This window comes from Hippocampus bargibanti, linkage group LG06, assembly GCF_051943395.1.
Source record: "Hippocampus bargibanti isolate YZ-2025 linkage group LG06, ASM5194339v1, whole genome shotgun sequence".
Lineage (NCBI taxonomy): Eukaryota > Metazoa > Chordata > Actinopteri > Syngnathiformes > Syngnathidae > Hippocampus > Hippocampus bargibanti.
The window spans coordinates 19,248,508-19,265,303 of record NC_142739.1 but is presented as its reverse complement, the minus strand read 5'-3'; the positions used below and the strand labels follow the sequence as shown (position 1 = coordinate 19,265,303).

At 41.0% G+C, this 16,796-nt stretch overlaps 1 protein-coding gene across 2 annotated transcripts in view; it reads right to left on the bottom strand.

The window, feature by feature from the left end:
- Positions 1-2,365: 2,365 nt before the first annotated feature.
- Positions 2,366-16,796, bottom strand: part of dyrk1b (dual specificity tyrosine phosphorylation regulated kinase 1B) — a 65,690-nt gene continuing 51,259 nt past the window's right edge. The window contains exons 3-13 of one of the 2 annotated variants that reach the window (XM_088998098.1): positions 14,521-14,640; positions 13,632-13,820; positions 13,204-13,351; positions 12,696-12,845; positions 11,549-11,685; positions 11,257-11,403; positions 10,995-11,135; positions 9,678-9,798; positions 7,233-7,415; positions 5,960-6,063; positions 2,366-4,033 (exon numbers count right to left, since the gene is read on the bottom strand). In XM_088998098.1, the coding sequence (XP_088854224.1) occupies positions 3,518-4,033; positions 5,960-6,063; positions 7,233-7,415; positions 9,678-9,798; positions 10,995-11,135; positions 11,257-11,403; positions 11,549-11,685; positions 12,696-12,845; positions 13,204-13,351; positions 13,632-13,820; positions 14,521-14,640 (1,956 nt within the window). In that variant the 3' untranslated portion in view covers positions 2,366-3,517. The remainder of the gene's footprint in view (positions 4,034-5,959; positions 6,064-7,232; positions 7,416-9,677; positions 9,799-10,994; positions 11,136-11,256; positions 11,404-11,548; positions 11,686-12,695; positions 12,846-13,203; positions 13,352-13,631; positions 13,821-14,520; positions 14,641-16,796) is intronic. The other variant, XM_088998099.1, reaches the window with a different exon arrangement.

Sequence of the window (16,796 nt, the reverse complement as noted above, 5' to 3'; positions counted from 1 at the left end):
GCATCAGGATGGCCAAGAGACAGCACTCCAGGAGGATCGCCAACCACTTCAGAGACAGCAGAGACACCAGAAACCTGTGGCGTGGGATACAGACCATCACAGACTACAAGCCCTCTCCACAGATCTGCGAAAACTCCACCACTCTGCTGAACCAACGGAATGACTTCTTCGCCCGCTTCGAGGAAGTGAAGCCATCCCCCATCTGCCACAACGACGACTGCCCAGTCGCACTCACTCCCATCCTCATGAAGTGCTTCAAGCGGCTAGTTATGAACCACATCAAGGCTGCCCCCCCCCCCCAACCATGACCCTTTCCAGTTTGCATATCGGCCCAACCGCTCGACCGACGATGCCATCTCCACTGCTCTCCACACAGCGCTCACCCACCTGGAGACCAGAGACTCTTACGTCAGAATGCTGTTCATCGACTTCAGCTCATCATTCAACACCATCATCCCCCAACAGCTCACCGACAAACTGAGCAAACTGGGGATCAGCACCTCCCTGTGCAACTGGCTGTTGGACTTCCTGACCGGGAAACCACAGGCAGTCAGAGTTGGAAACAACACCTCCAGCACCATCACGCTGAACACAGGGGCCCCCCAGGTGTGTGTGCTGAGCCCCCTCCTCTTCACTCTGCTCACACATGACTGTTCACCAACATCACCCAGCTCCACCCTCTTCATAAAGTTTGCGGATGACACAACTGTGGTGGGCCTCATCAACAACGATGAGGAGACAGCCTGCAGGGACGAGGTCAGCCGCCTGGTGCAAGGACAACAATCTCTGTCTGAATGTGGAGAAGACGAAGGAGATTGTTGTGGACTTCAGGAGAGTGCACCCCCAGCATGCTCCACTAACCATCGACGGTGCTGCAGTGGAGAGAGTGAGCAGCACCAAGTTCCTGGGAGTGCACATATCCGAAGACCTGTCCTGGAGCTACAACACGTCATTATTGGCCAAGAAATCTCACCAGCGCCTGTACTTCCTCCGCAAACTCAAAAGAGTTGGGGCCCCGACCCCCATCAAGACCTCCTTCTACCACGGTACCATCGAGAGCATCCTGACCAGCTGTATCACCGTGTGTCCTGCCGTAAGACTATGCAGCGCATCGTGAGGACAGCTGAGAAGATCATCGGTGTCTCTCTCCCCCCCCCCTTCAGGACATTTACAACACCCACCTCACCCGCAGAGCCATCAGGATCGCTGGCGATCCCACCCCCCCCCCCCCCCACAGCCTCTTCAGCCTCCTGACATTGGGTAGGAGACTGCGGAGTCTCCGAGCCAAGACCAGCAGGCTCAAGGACAGTTTCTGCCACCAGGCAGTCCGGAGACTCAACTCCCTCCCAGCCCTGCCCACCCTGCCCATTCCCACTGCCACACTCACCGAACTCTGAGGACATGCTACACGCTGTATTATCATCCTGAACTCTATTTTTTGTTCTTTCTCATTTTTTTCTGCAAGACCTCACTTCAACCACTTCAACCCTTTCTTCTTGTTTGTTTTTGCATTACTACATTACGTCACTTTATATATGTCACTACCTCACTTTACATACGTCACTACCTCACTTTACATACGACACTACCTCACTTTACATTCAGAAATTACACGTATAGTCTGTTGTCAATTGTATGTCTTTTTTAGCCACGTTAGCCAACTATTAGTGTCTTGCATGCTGGGTCCGAGAGGACATTAATTTCATCTGTGCTGTATGTCATGCATATTAGCATATTTCACAATAAAGCTGACTTTGAACTTTGACTTTGAACCTCTAATTCCAGGACATGCTGTCCGAAAATCCTCACGTGAAACCACCTGAGACTGATTGAAACCATGTAATGTTTTCCTAAGTCTTCATGTGGTAAAGAGATGATGTGAATGTTTCATGTGAATGTTTTATTTATTGTTGGAAAACGTGGAAAGACTTTATTCAAGTCCAAATTTGTCAATTACTGAGCACAAAAAATACTGTATGTGGTGCCATAATGGAATTCATCAGTCAAAAGTAAAGAATTAAATAAGGGAGATGTAATGATATGAGATATGATATGATCATATTTGCTTGTTCAACAAGCGACGCCTGGCTATAAACTAAATAGAGCAGACGCTGCAGCGCTTTTGACCAAGACGGCAGTCCTAATAAAGAACCTCATCTCTAGCCAGAAGTTGTATCATTTACTGAACCCGCTTGCACAAAACAACACAGAGGTCTGTATATTTACTTTACCATTGCTTATGAAATAACCCCCAACCCCATATGAAGGCACCTATATCAATGTGCAGACAGGCTTTGTGCTTGTGCTGACAAGATGTAAAGTCACAATGAGGTTAGTAGGAATAAAGGCGGAGAGCTGATGTTTGTTTAACTTTGGTGTGCAAAAGTATACTCTTTATTCTTATTATATATCCAACTTTATTTTGCCCCAAACCCTCCCCACCACCCAGCCCCACAACCAATGACATTCCCATGTCATCAGTTACTGTCACTGTTACAACAGCCAATCAGAGTTCACCTGCAGAAAGAAGGCAACTAAACAAAGAAGAGCAGAAAAAAGGTTACTTTCAGTTTGTTTTTTCTTGTTAAATAGCAATAAATACATTGAGATGCAGTGGTTCTTACTTTATCCTTTTCATTTAAGCAGAAGGGTTAAAACGTTTCTTTTAACTTTCTGTTTCTATTGTTTTTTATTTCTTTATTGATCTGTGTTGGATCTTTAGCAGCAATCCGGACCAGTTGTCATGGTGATTAGCAGCACAGAGAGGAGGAGCTGTCTGGAGAAGAAACAACAGGAGGAGAGGAAGATGAGAGAATGATGAGAAGATCCCTGTGAATGCCACAAAGGCATCAATGTCCTGTCACCTTCTCTTCCCTCTCTATAAACACCTGTCACAACTGGGCTGAGAGTGACAGAGGGAGGACAACCCCCCACCCCCTTCAGAAAAATAAAATAAAAACCCCCCAAAAAAAACATAACACACAAGAGAGAAAATCTAGGAGTCCTGAATCACACGCAGCGACGTGTCTCCTGTTGAAAGGAGGCACATACAGTATGTGTCTGCCTGTGTCTGTGCCATAAATGAGAACATACCAATGCTGTAATTTGTAAACATGAAAAGTGTGCTCCTCCTTCCACGTTCTACATCCAAATGGAGTGAAATAGGAAAACAAGGGCCCTCCTCTTCATCCTCCTCCTCCTCTCCAGGCTCAAACAACAAACAGAACACACAACTCCTCAAACCACAGAAGAAGAAAAATCAAATAATATTAAACAACAATAATAATATTAAAACAAGTTTCTCACAATCTTTCCTTTTCAAATGACAGCCGCAACAAAGACAAAAAGTAAAACAGGATAAAAAGGAGTTTTCCCAGCATCCTCCTCCTCTCATGCAGTACAGACTGTCTCCTTCAGCACAAAGTTAATGTCTTTGTCTCTGAACTCTGGCTGTGTGTGTGTAGTTGTCGTAGTTGTAAGTAAAATTGTATGGCTTTCGGGCATGGTTCAGGTTTTATCAAGAGTTGGCTGGGCCCTCGTCTGAGTCCGGCCTCCCTCTGCCCCCTGCAGTGGGGTTATTGTTGTTGGAGGCAGTGTAGTAGTCCTCGGGGGGCGGGGCTTGCGGCCCAGGGGCGGTGGGGGCCGTCCGAGTCCGGAAGGCAGACAGTCCGATTGGCAGAGCGAGTGGTAGGGAGGCGGAGCCAAATTGAGACGCCTCCATGGAAGACACCGCCCCCAAGTGGTGCAGCCCTAGGGACACGCCCACATCCATGCTGTCACTCATCTGGGGTGAAGATCCCTGCTGGCCTCCCCCGCCACCAATGCCCGTCTGTCCGCCTGGTCGCAGGCCGCGCCCGCCGTTCCCGTGGTGGGAGTAGGTCGGGTGAGGATGATGGGGCTGATCCAGGAAGTGGCGCTGGTGTTGTTGGGAGGCGGCCGGCTTGTGGAGCAGCAACTGGGTGTATGCTGGGTCCTGACCCCCACCTCCACCATCACTGCCTGGCCACATCCTCATCTGCTGCTGGGATGGAGCCTGACGGGTAGAGTGGTGCAAAAATTAATAGTGGGGATTTGGAGAGTTCCCAACTGCATCATTCCAGCAGTTTTCATCAAGATGCAATACATCACCAAACATAATAAAACAATACAATCTGATTCTGGCAATAGCAACTGTTAATATTCATTGTTTGTAGGCCTACTATACAGTACACTTTAGAAGTACACATAAAATCTTGTTCGGCTTGGAAACTTGTGGCTTTGTGAGAAAACCTTGCGTTTCACGTACTTTTGTGATGAGTATTTTCAATGGATAATTGGATTGGATTTGCCTTTGCACCACGAAATACTCGCCCATACGCAAGCCATTGAGTGGACAGACGCTACCCCCAATTTACGAACGAGATACGTTCCGAACGGTGGTTTGCAAGGTGAATTTGTTTGTAAGTTGCTTCGTGCTATATTTTGTATGCAATGTATGTTTACGGCTTATACAGTAAAGTGCCGTTATATCGATATTGGTTATATTAATAGTACTGCATATTACGATACTATTTTCATTTCCCGGCAAATTTCTAGTCTTTTATGTATACTTAGTTCCGTTTAGTACGATACCGGGTTATTACGATAATCCGGTTACTACGGTGCTCTTTTCATCTCCCACCAGCCATTTTGCTCTGCATATATCGATACAAAAGCAGTTTAAGCTGAATCGATATTTGCTTAAGGGTTTCTATACAGTACCACTATTAGCGATATCTGTATCGGTCACACCGTTGATCACGTGACCAGCTTTCGTGTCTTGCACAGTGTAGCAGAGCTGCAATAGCATCTGAAACATACTGTAGTCTTCTTATACAGTATACAATTGTTCAACACCAATTTCAACCATGGGGAATCGTAAGAATTGTGACCTTGGAACGAAGTACAAGGCAATAGTGGCTGTGGAGGAGAATCCTACAAGAAGCAAATCCTCCATTGCGAAAGAGTTTGACGTGCCGCAGAATACTTTATCAACGTCAGCAATGTAAACGTTGCAGTTTTTGTTTTCCATACATGTATTTAATTGTGTTGTATTCAGATATCTTTATCGCTTTATCGTGGTTTCTCTCGTGTGTATAGAACAATGTTGAGTGCTACTTAGAGTCACGATTGCAAGAGTGCGTTATGAAAATAATAAATGACGTTTTTATTGAATGTATAAGTTTATTTTTCACTTCACTACAGTACAAAAGCATGCTAGATACGCAATCCACGAACTCAAGGAGAAAATGACATGCCATATCAAAGATCCCCCATTTATTGCCCCCTTTTAATGCAGTTCGGCGCAGGATCGGATATATCGATAGTCCGGTTATATCAATATTTTTTTCCGACTCCCAAGAATATCGATATAACGAGACTTTACTGTACAAGTATGTTCAAGGTCTACATAGGTATATTTAATGTAAGTAACCTGTATTGGTTTGTACTGAAAAATGACATTACATTTAATAAAATATATGCTCTATAAAGATATGTACATGTACAACTGGAGAGAATACTACATATGTGCCGACAAAACTATACCGTTGTTCGTAACTCGAATGTTCGCAAGTAGGGGAGCATCTGTAATTATCAATGAAAACCACACAGAAATCCATTATTTGCATGATGCAAATGTTGAGAAAATGTCAAGTAAACCCACTGACACTATTACTAACTGTATCATGTTGTAAGAGAAGTTTCATGAACGCCAACTTATGTACAGTATAAGAATGATAATATTTCAGGTTGCTCGCTACTTAACCTTTTGGAAAAATGAACAACCGTTTGCAAATCTAAATGAAACAGGAAACAGTGAATCATGGGTCAACCCGGTATATTGTGTATGTTTCAATTACGTCTGGAGGTATCTTTTCAGACAAATCCCACACCCACAATGATATGCGTGAATCCCGCAGTGATGCCATTGTGTGCATACCTGAGGGCTGGTCATCTCATAGTCTGAATGTGTCACAGCAGAGTTGTAATATCGGTTACTGTACCGATAGTTGCGGTTGTCATTGGAGGAACCACTGGAGCCACCTGGAAATAGAAGAGCAGCTTGAAGGAGAAAGAAAATCGATTCCACTTATTATTGTATACTGTTGGGCAGGGGTGTAGTTAAGGTGTCTAGCAGACATGCTTCCCAGTTGAGATTATGGTTTGAATCCTGGATCAGACCTTTTTTGTAGAGTTTACATGTTCTCCCCATGATTGTGCGCTTTTTCTGCGGACACCTCAACTTATTCCCACATTCCAAAACATTCAGGTTCACTTAAATGAAAACTCTTTGGCTATGTGCACACTGCAGGTCAAATCAAATTCTTATGCTCATATGTGACATGATTTTTTTTTCATTTAATATGAATAGTCAAACCCCTACTTTTTTTAGAGATCCAACCTCTTTTTTGACTTTTCTATGCAGACACAATCTATCCAATACGTCAGTAGAATGCACGCTCAGACTCTGCTCATCTGATCTACACATCAGCAAAAGCCGAATATGTGCTGCATGTGTGTGTAAGGGTTTCTGGGGGGAGTTTTGGGAAGTGGGGGGATGGTTGTGGGATAGAAGACAAATGAAACATCTACAAAGAAACAGTATTAATTGAATCTTTGACTTCAGTTCAGTGGCACTTGAAACAAATTATAAAGTGCAAATTTTTGGATGATAGTAATCCGGTCATCCATGTAAACGACGAAATGCCATCTAGCAGCTCGTATACACGGGATCATATATACTGCACCACGGGGTGCCTTGTTTTGTGTAAATATAGTATGTATCCCTTCTCGTTTGATTTTTGGAATGTGAAAGACTGAATTAAAAAAAAAAAAAGGATTTAGAAAAAAACAGGCATTCTATCCTGCAGTGTAAATGTAGCTAAAATGGTGCCAAGTGTGAATCTATGTATAGATGTGCCCTGTGGTTGAGTGAGATATAAGAGGCCTCAGCTCAGCCACAACCAGAATGAGGATGATAGCCGTGTGATACTTATCATCTGGTAGGTCCGCTTCGTAACATACAAAACACGCATCACCAAACGGTTTATACACTGCAATCCCAAGTGCATGGTGGGTTGCACCATATTATTATGTTGCCATTTGCTACAAGAATCATTTCTCAACTCGCAGCCTAGACCTCAGCTAAGATGAGCAGACGTGATGAATAACATTTGTGAAGCGTGTGGAGTAGAATGTGGAACGGTGTTTACCAGAGCTAGAAACTGAGCTCGTGGTGGAAGTCGAATGGGAGTGGTCCATGGCAGGAGAGGTGGATGTGGATGAACTTGTGTTTGTTCCTTCATCTGTCGTCTTCTTGAAGAAGTTGTGCTGCAGGGCGTAGAAGGGTGTGATGCGGCTTTTGGGGTCATAGTCCAGCATGCGGAGGATCAGGTCTAGAGAAAGATACAATGAAACGAATTAAAAAGTGTTTGTGAATAAACAGCTAAAATTAAGATGAATGATTCAGGGTAAAAGTGTCAGAACCTTATAATGTCAAGGCTCCCACTTCTAACATGAAAATGTATCTTGTTTATAATTTGGAATGCACTCATGGAATGCACTCATTGGAATGCAAAGGCTAACCGCAAAACAGTTCTGCGAGAGCATTGAATTATTTTGCACCTTTGCTTTTCCTGATTGTTGTAATTATGGTCATTATCATCGGCATTATCTACAATGTTTGCCGTCAAAGAATGGGTTGTCCTTCAGTGCCAGGACGGAGGTTAAAAATCCATTATTTCAGCATGTATATTTGTTGGTCGATTGGTTTTTATTTCACAGAATTACCGAAAAGGCCAATGTTCCAAAAACATCGCAAAGTGTACCTTCTAACTGTGTTCAATGTTTCATTCCATTCTGGTTCCAGACAGATAGATGGACAGTGTGTTTTCCAAATCTTTATCAAGCCATAGCACGCATTTTACAACAGAAATTCTCATGACACATCACCAAACAAAGACGCCACAAAAACGATGTATATCGAAATAATGAGGATCATGTCACAAGTTTTTTTTAATCAGTGTGAAATCCTGATGCACTTATATGAACATAAAACAGATACACTTGCTTGAACCCATTATGTCTTTCTCTTAAATATGAAAGTCAACAGGTTATTTGTACTTTCTGATATTTAATGGAAGAGCATTTAATTCATCAACCCGTGTGTATTCGTGGCATACAAAGATTAATTTATCATGAATAAAACACACATTTTCAGACAAATAGAGCGATAACTCTGTTTACGGACTTTTCGGCTTACGGACGTTAAATTTATGAAAATTTTACCTTGGCATACGAACTATTTTTCAGGATACACGCGGAGCTGTCACAATGAGTGATGTGTCATTCGCGAACGACTCCGTTCTCCTAACAAGAAAATGGCAGCTGGCTTGTTTTGGTCCTCTATTGCCCGCCCCCAGTCTTCGATTAAAGCCATGTGAGTGGTCAAGAACGCAGCAGTGAGGGGAGGTGGTTTAAACATTTATGCTGATGAAACCGGCCACTCCATTCCATCAAGCCATCAACGAGTAAATAAAACAACTTTATTATTCAGTACAGTTTATTTCTTTAATTATAATACCATAGCACATTTATTATACATAGAATAAGGTATATTTTGTGTCGTTTTAAGGCTTAGAAAATTAGAAAATAGAAAATTATGTTTTATGGGGATCTGGGCACGGATTATTCTCATTTTAATGGTTTCCTCTGGGAAATATTTTTTTGGGGATACACACTTTTCGCCTTACACACTCTGTCTGGGAACCAATTAAGTTCGTAAGCCAAGGTATCACTGTAGGTGAAATTTGAGCCGTTCCCTTGGCACCTCTGACAAAGGGTTTGGACTCATGGAGACCGAGGGCAATGAACTACAAAGAGCTGTTCAAATAGTGCCCTCTGCTGTTATTGGAGAAAATTGTAGGATGGACCGGACTGATAGCACTCAAAGGTGAAAGCAATAAGCACACGAGGGGTCAAATCAGCAGAGTACATACACAGTGCAGTATTCGCGCAGCTAACAGGATGACTGGACATCTTCCCAATATAAATATATATTATATTATATATATATATATATATATATATATATATATATATATATATATATATATATATATATATATATATATATATATATATATATATATATATATATATATATATATATATATATATATATATATATATATATATATATAAAATATAAAGTACTTGAAACTAGAATATCCGATTGCATCTATTTATTGTGCAGCGATTTGTGCCAATATCGAGTCATTGGAACCCTATGGCGCATCACTATATTAGTCTCTCTATTTCATTCTAATTTTATTTCTTGGCAGTGACTTGGGCTCGAAGATATAATCACACCAATAATAGTTCCGAACCGGTGGCTGGCTGCTCAAGGCTAGTGGAATCAAAATTCATGCCATCCACATTTGAGATCACCGAGACCTTTCGCTTCAGAAGTACAGCAACTTTAAACCAAATGACAAACGAACCAACATGTCCACTGGTGACATATACATGACAAAGTAATGGATGTAAATATAACTGAATGAAGAAAAAGACAACTGGTAAGCAGGTACTCTTAAATTTGGCAAACCTCCTAAACATCATGCCACTGCACTGACATTTTATAAGTGCTCTAGATTTACCTTTAAATTTCAGGTAGTCACAAGGGGCATGGCCAGGTTCCCCTGCTCTCCGCCCCCCTGGACCTCCAGTCTCTACACCCAAAATCTCATGAAGACGTCGAGTGGCCGGGGGCTTGTACTCCTGAACGCACGCACGCACACAGGCACGAAAATAATTACATTATTAGAGAAGATGCAAATGAAAAGGGTTATAAAACGCATGAGTTAAATCCATCCATCCATTCTCTGAACCGCATCTCCTCACGAGGGATACACGTGCTCTGGCAACAGGCGGGGTACACCCTGAACTGGTCGCCAGCCAATCGCAGCATGCATAAAAACATGCTCTTTCAATGACAGAAATTTTTAAGTAAAGTCTATGAGTTTCCAATAATTTGAGCGAATGCAGGCTGAAATGAATTCAACATTCATGCGTAGACGCATATTAAGTTCCTTTATTAGCCAACGGAATGAGTAATGCAGGGCTGAACTACTGTATTTTGAAAAATTAAACTAATTTGTATCCGAGTAATACCTGAATTGCATTTGCTCTTGAATTATTTTTTCATCGGCCTCTTCCAATTGTTTCTTAGACAAACACAAGCAAAAATTTCATCAATAAACAATCTCATTGTTATGATGCATGCATTTTGGGGTCGGTCAAGTGATGGACAACTTTGGTTCTCGAGGGCAAGAGTCCTGTATGATTTGAGTGTTTCTTTCAGGATCATGATCATTACCACGCTTATGCACAGTTTACTGATGAGGCGATCATTTGAATCAGATGTGTAGGAGGAGGGGACACACCAATAACATGCGGGATAGTTGCCCTCAAGGACCGGAGACTACCATCCATGGGCAAGTATGATAATATCAAGGCAAATGAACCAATAATTCCTATGAAGCTAGTTAATTATCACCATGATAACATTTCAAACCCATTAAATATATACTGTATTGTTTTGCTTTCATGTATCTTTTTATCTCAATCAGGATCGAAGACAATTTATCCCAATATAATCCAAAAACAAGACTACGGTATATGTAGTAGTATAGAAGTGTGGTTGGGGCGGGGCTAAAAATATTTTCTCCCTGGTGGCGGGAGGTGTAAATAGGAATTTGAAAAGTCTTAAATTGATGAGCCCTGATAATTCATTTTAGGGTTGAGAACTGTTTGGTTTCTTGTTTGTTCGGTAGAGTGCATTTCGGCCTACAGATTAAAATACATAAATTGGATAACATTAATAGGACTTCAACTGGAGTAACTGTGAACATATTGCATTACACCAGGATTTTTTTTCAAAGGTGGAAAGTGCGAAAGAATCTGAAATGTGATACCTTCTTGATATCCTTGTTCTTCTTTACTGTCCACAGACCATCGGATAGCTTGTCAAAATACTTTCTGGCTTTAGGAGCTGCATCTAACATGTGGCTGGGAGGGACCCCCAACACTTCAACAATTTTGTTCATCTGGTCAACCTAAACAAAGAGTCCCACAATTTCACACCTGAGAAATTATTACAGTGATGAAGATGCTACAACTATGAGGGGTAGGATTTAAAAAAGAAGGTTGCAGTAATGGTGCACATTGAAAATTAACCTCATTCGAGCCACTGAAGAGAGGTTCTCCTGTGTGCATCTCCACCAAGATGCATCCTAAAGACCACATGTCAATTGCCAGGTCATAAGGCATTCCCAACAGGACCTCAGGGGAGCGGTAAAACCTGCTCTGAATATACTGATAGATCTGATGGGAGGATGAGAAAAAGAGTTGAATCAGTTCAGCGTGCCGAATGTATTTCAATAAAGCCATTTTGAGAGTATGTTTCAAAGCTGTTGACGGTTTTTGACAAGAATGATGAAATCATTTGATTTATATAACTTGTGCGCACCCTCTGCCCAAGCTGGCAGGACGATCCAAAGTCGACTATCTTGATGGCAGATCTCTTGGGATTACACAGCAGGATGTTTTCTGGTTTCAGGTCGCAGTGGATAATTGACAGTTCAGGAGTGGCCAGGAATAATAATGCTGCGCACAAAAGAATTGATTGTTAATCGGTGACACCTTCTCAAATGCAAACAATGAGTCGCTAAGGCCCTTATGTCGCTGAGGGGCAAAGATTTGCGGGTGTTTGCGCACATGGGAAAACTTTTTTGGGGGGAGCAGAGTTCATTCAATGTTACATCAAATGTACATTTTCAATTTTTTTGCAACAAAAAACATATTTTTGCCACCATTAAAACCATTTGTGTATGTTTTCTGAATTTCATTGCAACCTTTTTAACTATTTCAAGAATGTTTTGGGTATTAAAAAAACAACAACAATCCAGACTGTTGGCAAACACTCGGGTTTGAAAAAGTGATATCCATTTATCATGATTAAATTTATTACAATTCTCAGTCTTAATAATACAATTATTAGTTACATAAATGATGGAGAACATGAGCCATAACATCAGTAGCTAACAGTATGGGGTGAGCATGTTCTCGCCATGCTTAAGAATCCTTATGGTGTCATAAAACAGGACACTTTTCTCTCAGTGAACCAAATCAAAGGCAGGATATGGATACCATATGGTGATGATTCAGAGTTCTTTTGGGTCTTCATGGTATTTTTTTTAATCTATTTACACAACGGGCATCAATATCTCATCCCGCTTTGGCAACAACATTTTTGTCTGTCAGGAAGTCTCACAGGGAAAGAGCCCGATTCAGACTGCAGGACAGGACTTCATTCGCACTGTGAGAAATGTATGAATAAAGAATACAGGCTCCCATTTAATTACCAGTTACTAACTTGTTCTTCTAGGATTACTCGGATGGTGCTCACTTTCGAGTCCCTCGCCTGACATTTGGGTTGACACTATTTTTAGGCTAACCCAACAACGGGCCAAAAGCCAGTTGGCTGATCGAGATACTAATGCACTCACTGCCCCGGTGTGTGTGTGTGTGTGTGTGTGTGTGTGTGTGTGTGTGTGTGTGTGTGTGTGTGTGTGTGTGTGTGTGTGTGTGTGTGTGTGTTCTACTGTATAACCTACCTGTACAAAGCTGCTGTGCAAATTTCCGGGTGAGGTTAAGGGACACCCCTCTGAAGTTGGTGTTCCTCAACAGATCATACAGATTGTAGCTCAATAGCTCAAACACCAAACAAAGATGATTCCTAAACATAAAGTGACGCTTCAGGTGGACTACAAAGAGAAACAGACACACACGCACACAAAAACACAGAAAGAAGACTTGAGAATAAGGTCAAAGAGATGCAGAATATAATTTCCTGTCTTGACAACCATGCAAAATATCCTTAAAGTTTCATGTGATATTTGAAGTTTCAACACTTAAAGTAGCTGGACAAAGCAGTTTTATTTGCTCATAAAATTCTAATTCCTACTTGTTTTCCAATCATCAAGTGTTGTACTAATTAGACCGCTTAGGCTTTACATTCTCATAAGCATGTATACAATGGTGCAAACACATTCATACAAGCAGACAACCCATAATTTAAAAGTCGCACATTCCCACTAATTGCGAAATGTATTTTCAACTCACCTATGTAATATTTCATCTCAGTATCATGCTTGTTCATGAGCTCCAACAGGCGAAGTTCAATCTGTGCCTGGTTTAGAAATGCCTTTTTGTTCTTGATGATCTTGATGGCGACCCATTCTTGCTCATGGTGATCATAGGCCTTTACCACCTGTGCACACATTGTAAACATGAGATGGGGATGGAGTCCTACTCAAACATCAAATAACTGCTTATCATAAAGTTTGGGAATGAATGTGTGGACTCAGTCCTGGCATAGAGTGAATCACTTTGTACAGTCTATGTAAATATTTGTCTCTATTTGTTGAGGGCCCGAAAGTTGACTGGTGATGGATTGATGATAGATACTGTTCATGTCTTCTAAAGGTGAAACATCTGCGGTCAAGCTACAAACTATGAGTTTATACAGTGATGTTTCCCTCAGTCCTCACCTGTCCAAAGGATCCTTTCCCAATCAACGAGTCTATTTCATAGCGGTCCAGCCACTTTTCTCCATTTTTGACGATGTAATCATAATTGTCGTCATCATAGCCGTCGTTGTAGACCTTTCTCTCTTTCTTCGTACTGCTATCTTCAGGAGGGACCTGTTGGGCTCGCCGCTTCTTTTTTGTATAATACACCTGAGGAAAAAGAAAGCTTTGTATCTCAAAGGAAGTTTGATGAAACTCATCTTTTGAACAAGAAATGTGACACGGTTCTCAAATGTTTGTTGATCGGGGCTAATTCCTTATGTATGGACCCAAAGACTTAGGGCACATCTGTTATTGTGTTTAGATGTCATTTTAATGTAACTGAATAAAATGTTGTGAGTCACCCAAAACCTTCAACTCAGTTTTCAGTGTTTCATATCTATCTATCTATCTATCTATCTATCTATCTATCTATCTATCTATCTATCTATCTATCTATCTATCTATCTATCTATCTATCTATCTATCTATCTATCTATCTATCTATCTATCTATCTATCTATCTATCTATCTATCTATATCTATATCAATACACAAACACAAACACAAACAACAATACACAACACACAAAGTGAGGCATTATTAAAGTATTTGTTGAATGACAACCCAAGTAAATACAAACTAAATACATCAATATTTAAAAAAAGATGAAAATACAGCAGGGTAGAAATACTGTATCCATTGTATGCAAGTACGTATGTTTGTACATATTTCCGTCCCCAACCCAGATGCAAAAAAATAAATAAAAAAATAAACCCCACACACAAAAATATCACTTGAATCATTTCCCAGAGAGAAGGACAAGCAAACAAATCGAATCCGGACAGTTTTTTTGTTTCCAGTGTCATACCTCATTGATGTGCTTGTATGTTTTGATAAGGTCAACAGAGAGTTTCCGCAATGGTGCACTGGCAGGGTCTCTGAAACTAGGGGGGATCCTCCGCTGGAGTATGGTCATATCAGACAGCACCTGCCAAGCGATAGCAACACGTTATCAGCAACGTTCTATTCTAGTGAAGGAAAGACGGAGCGTAAAAGAAATGTCCTCACAACAAGGGTTTTATTATGTCAGTTCAACATCCCATACAAATCATCCAAAGGTATGACATCACAAAGAGCCATCATTACATTACTTTGAGGAGGTGGAGAGAGTTTTAATGATCAATCAGTACTGGTTAAATCTTCTTCTTTTCCTTTTGGCTTTTCCCCTCAGGGGTCGCCACTGGTTAAGTAATAATAATAATAATAATAATAATAATAATAAATTTCATTTATAAGCGGCTTCCAAAACTCTTAAGGACACTTTAGTCACGTAATTTTTTGTGCGGGTGAGCAGCTGCAGCCATTCGCGCCAGTGTTCACTCTACTTAAAGCCTAAGCAATGGATGTCATCATCAGCCTGTAAAGATTTGAGTAATGAAGCGAACGGGTGGCATTTATATAGGGTCAATGCAGTCTACATTGTGAGTGGCAGGTAGAGGTATGCAATCTAGTCAAAAATGCATATCCCGAAACAATTTTGGAAATTTTCAGTCTTCCCCCAGAATTGCAATTTTGATTTAATTTGCAAGTATTTTTCCAGGTTGGGAAGGATTGGGGATGGTGTATATTTAAGTGAAGGTTTATACGCGTAAAGTCGTGGCCTGCCACTGTAGAATACCATGGTGAGACATTTACCTCCTAAAATTACAGGTAAAAAAGTTTGGATGAAATAATAAATACTTTTGATGTAGCATGTCTTCACCACAAGAACATAATTCTGCCTTGGTTGCAATCCAGCCCCTTTTTGGAAGTGCTGACATAGGAGCCTACCAGGAAATAAGCACAGAGACGTTTGCCACTTGTGGAGAAGGGAAATACTGTAGTCCGCACCTGAACAAGCTGTATCTTTCATTTCTTCAAAAGAAAGCTGCAGCTACGCTTATTTTAAGAAACAGGAGAAGAGCAGCAAAACTGGGATGGGGTGGATCTTTTTCAAATGGCTCAGCACGAACTGGGGAGTATAAACCTGTTTATTCGCCCTTTCCACCAAGATAACTTTGGGATGAGCAGGGAGCAGTGTCCCCTAAACACATCACAGAAAGTGTCCCAAAGCTTGAGACACCGCACTTACTAAGATTTCCTTCATTGTCATCATGAAATTCTCAGTTAGAAAGCCTGCTAAAATACCACAATATTACTGTGAGTTTGCCTGTTGCAGTAGATCCGTGCACATTAATGTAGTGTAGTAACAGCACACCATCCGTGCATTTAGTTGGTAACATTTCCAGTTCTATCAAATCTTGTTTTACTGTATATATTTTGTGTCAGCCTGTGAAATGCCTACACAGCTAAAATATCATCACGGAAATGACACATTCTGCCAAAAGGGGGAGAGTGTGATGCCTCATCTCCAGCAATGGAAGGCAACAGCTGGCCATTGCCGACTTGTCACATCAAAGTGGCGGCTCTTGTTGTAATGCAGAATTCCAGTTAAGGGGTGGACCATAACTACATACATAACTACTACTACTATAACTGTACATCCAATGATGCAAGGGATTCCTACACAGTAAGATTTATGGAAGATTGGAAGAAAGGAAAGGGAAAAAACAGCATAACACACTGCATAATTCTCAATCAGGGATGAATGTTGTGGAGTTCTCCCATAGGGAACAAAATTATGCACACTTGGTATCCACCACAACAATAACAATAATAATAATAATAATAATACATTTAATTCATAAGTACCCCACCTGCAGCAGTTATACCCAATACAGTACACGTGCATCGTAGTTGTAACAGAAATATATAACCTACGTGCAAGGACAGCAAGAGTAAGCATGATAGCATATGACTATAAATTTAAAGTCACATGGTCTTTATAGAATAATGACACACTCTGTATGGACAGTCTAAATTGACGTAACTGGACTGCAAAAGCAAATAGCAAGAGTAAAAATGATTCCACAGGACCATGAATGTAAAAGTAAAACAAAATTGACTGTGGCATTTGTAATTTGTTTCAACGCACTAGGATGAGCAGTATTTTGTAGCAAACAATATTTTTCCCCCTCTGGAATTTCCTAATCTTTTATTTTGAGACCCATTTAAAAAAGAAATGTTTAAAAAAGAAATGCTTTC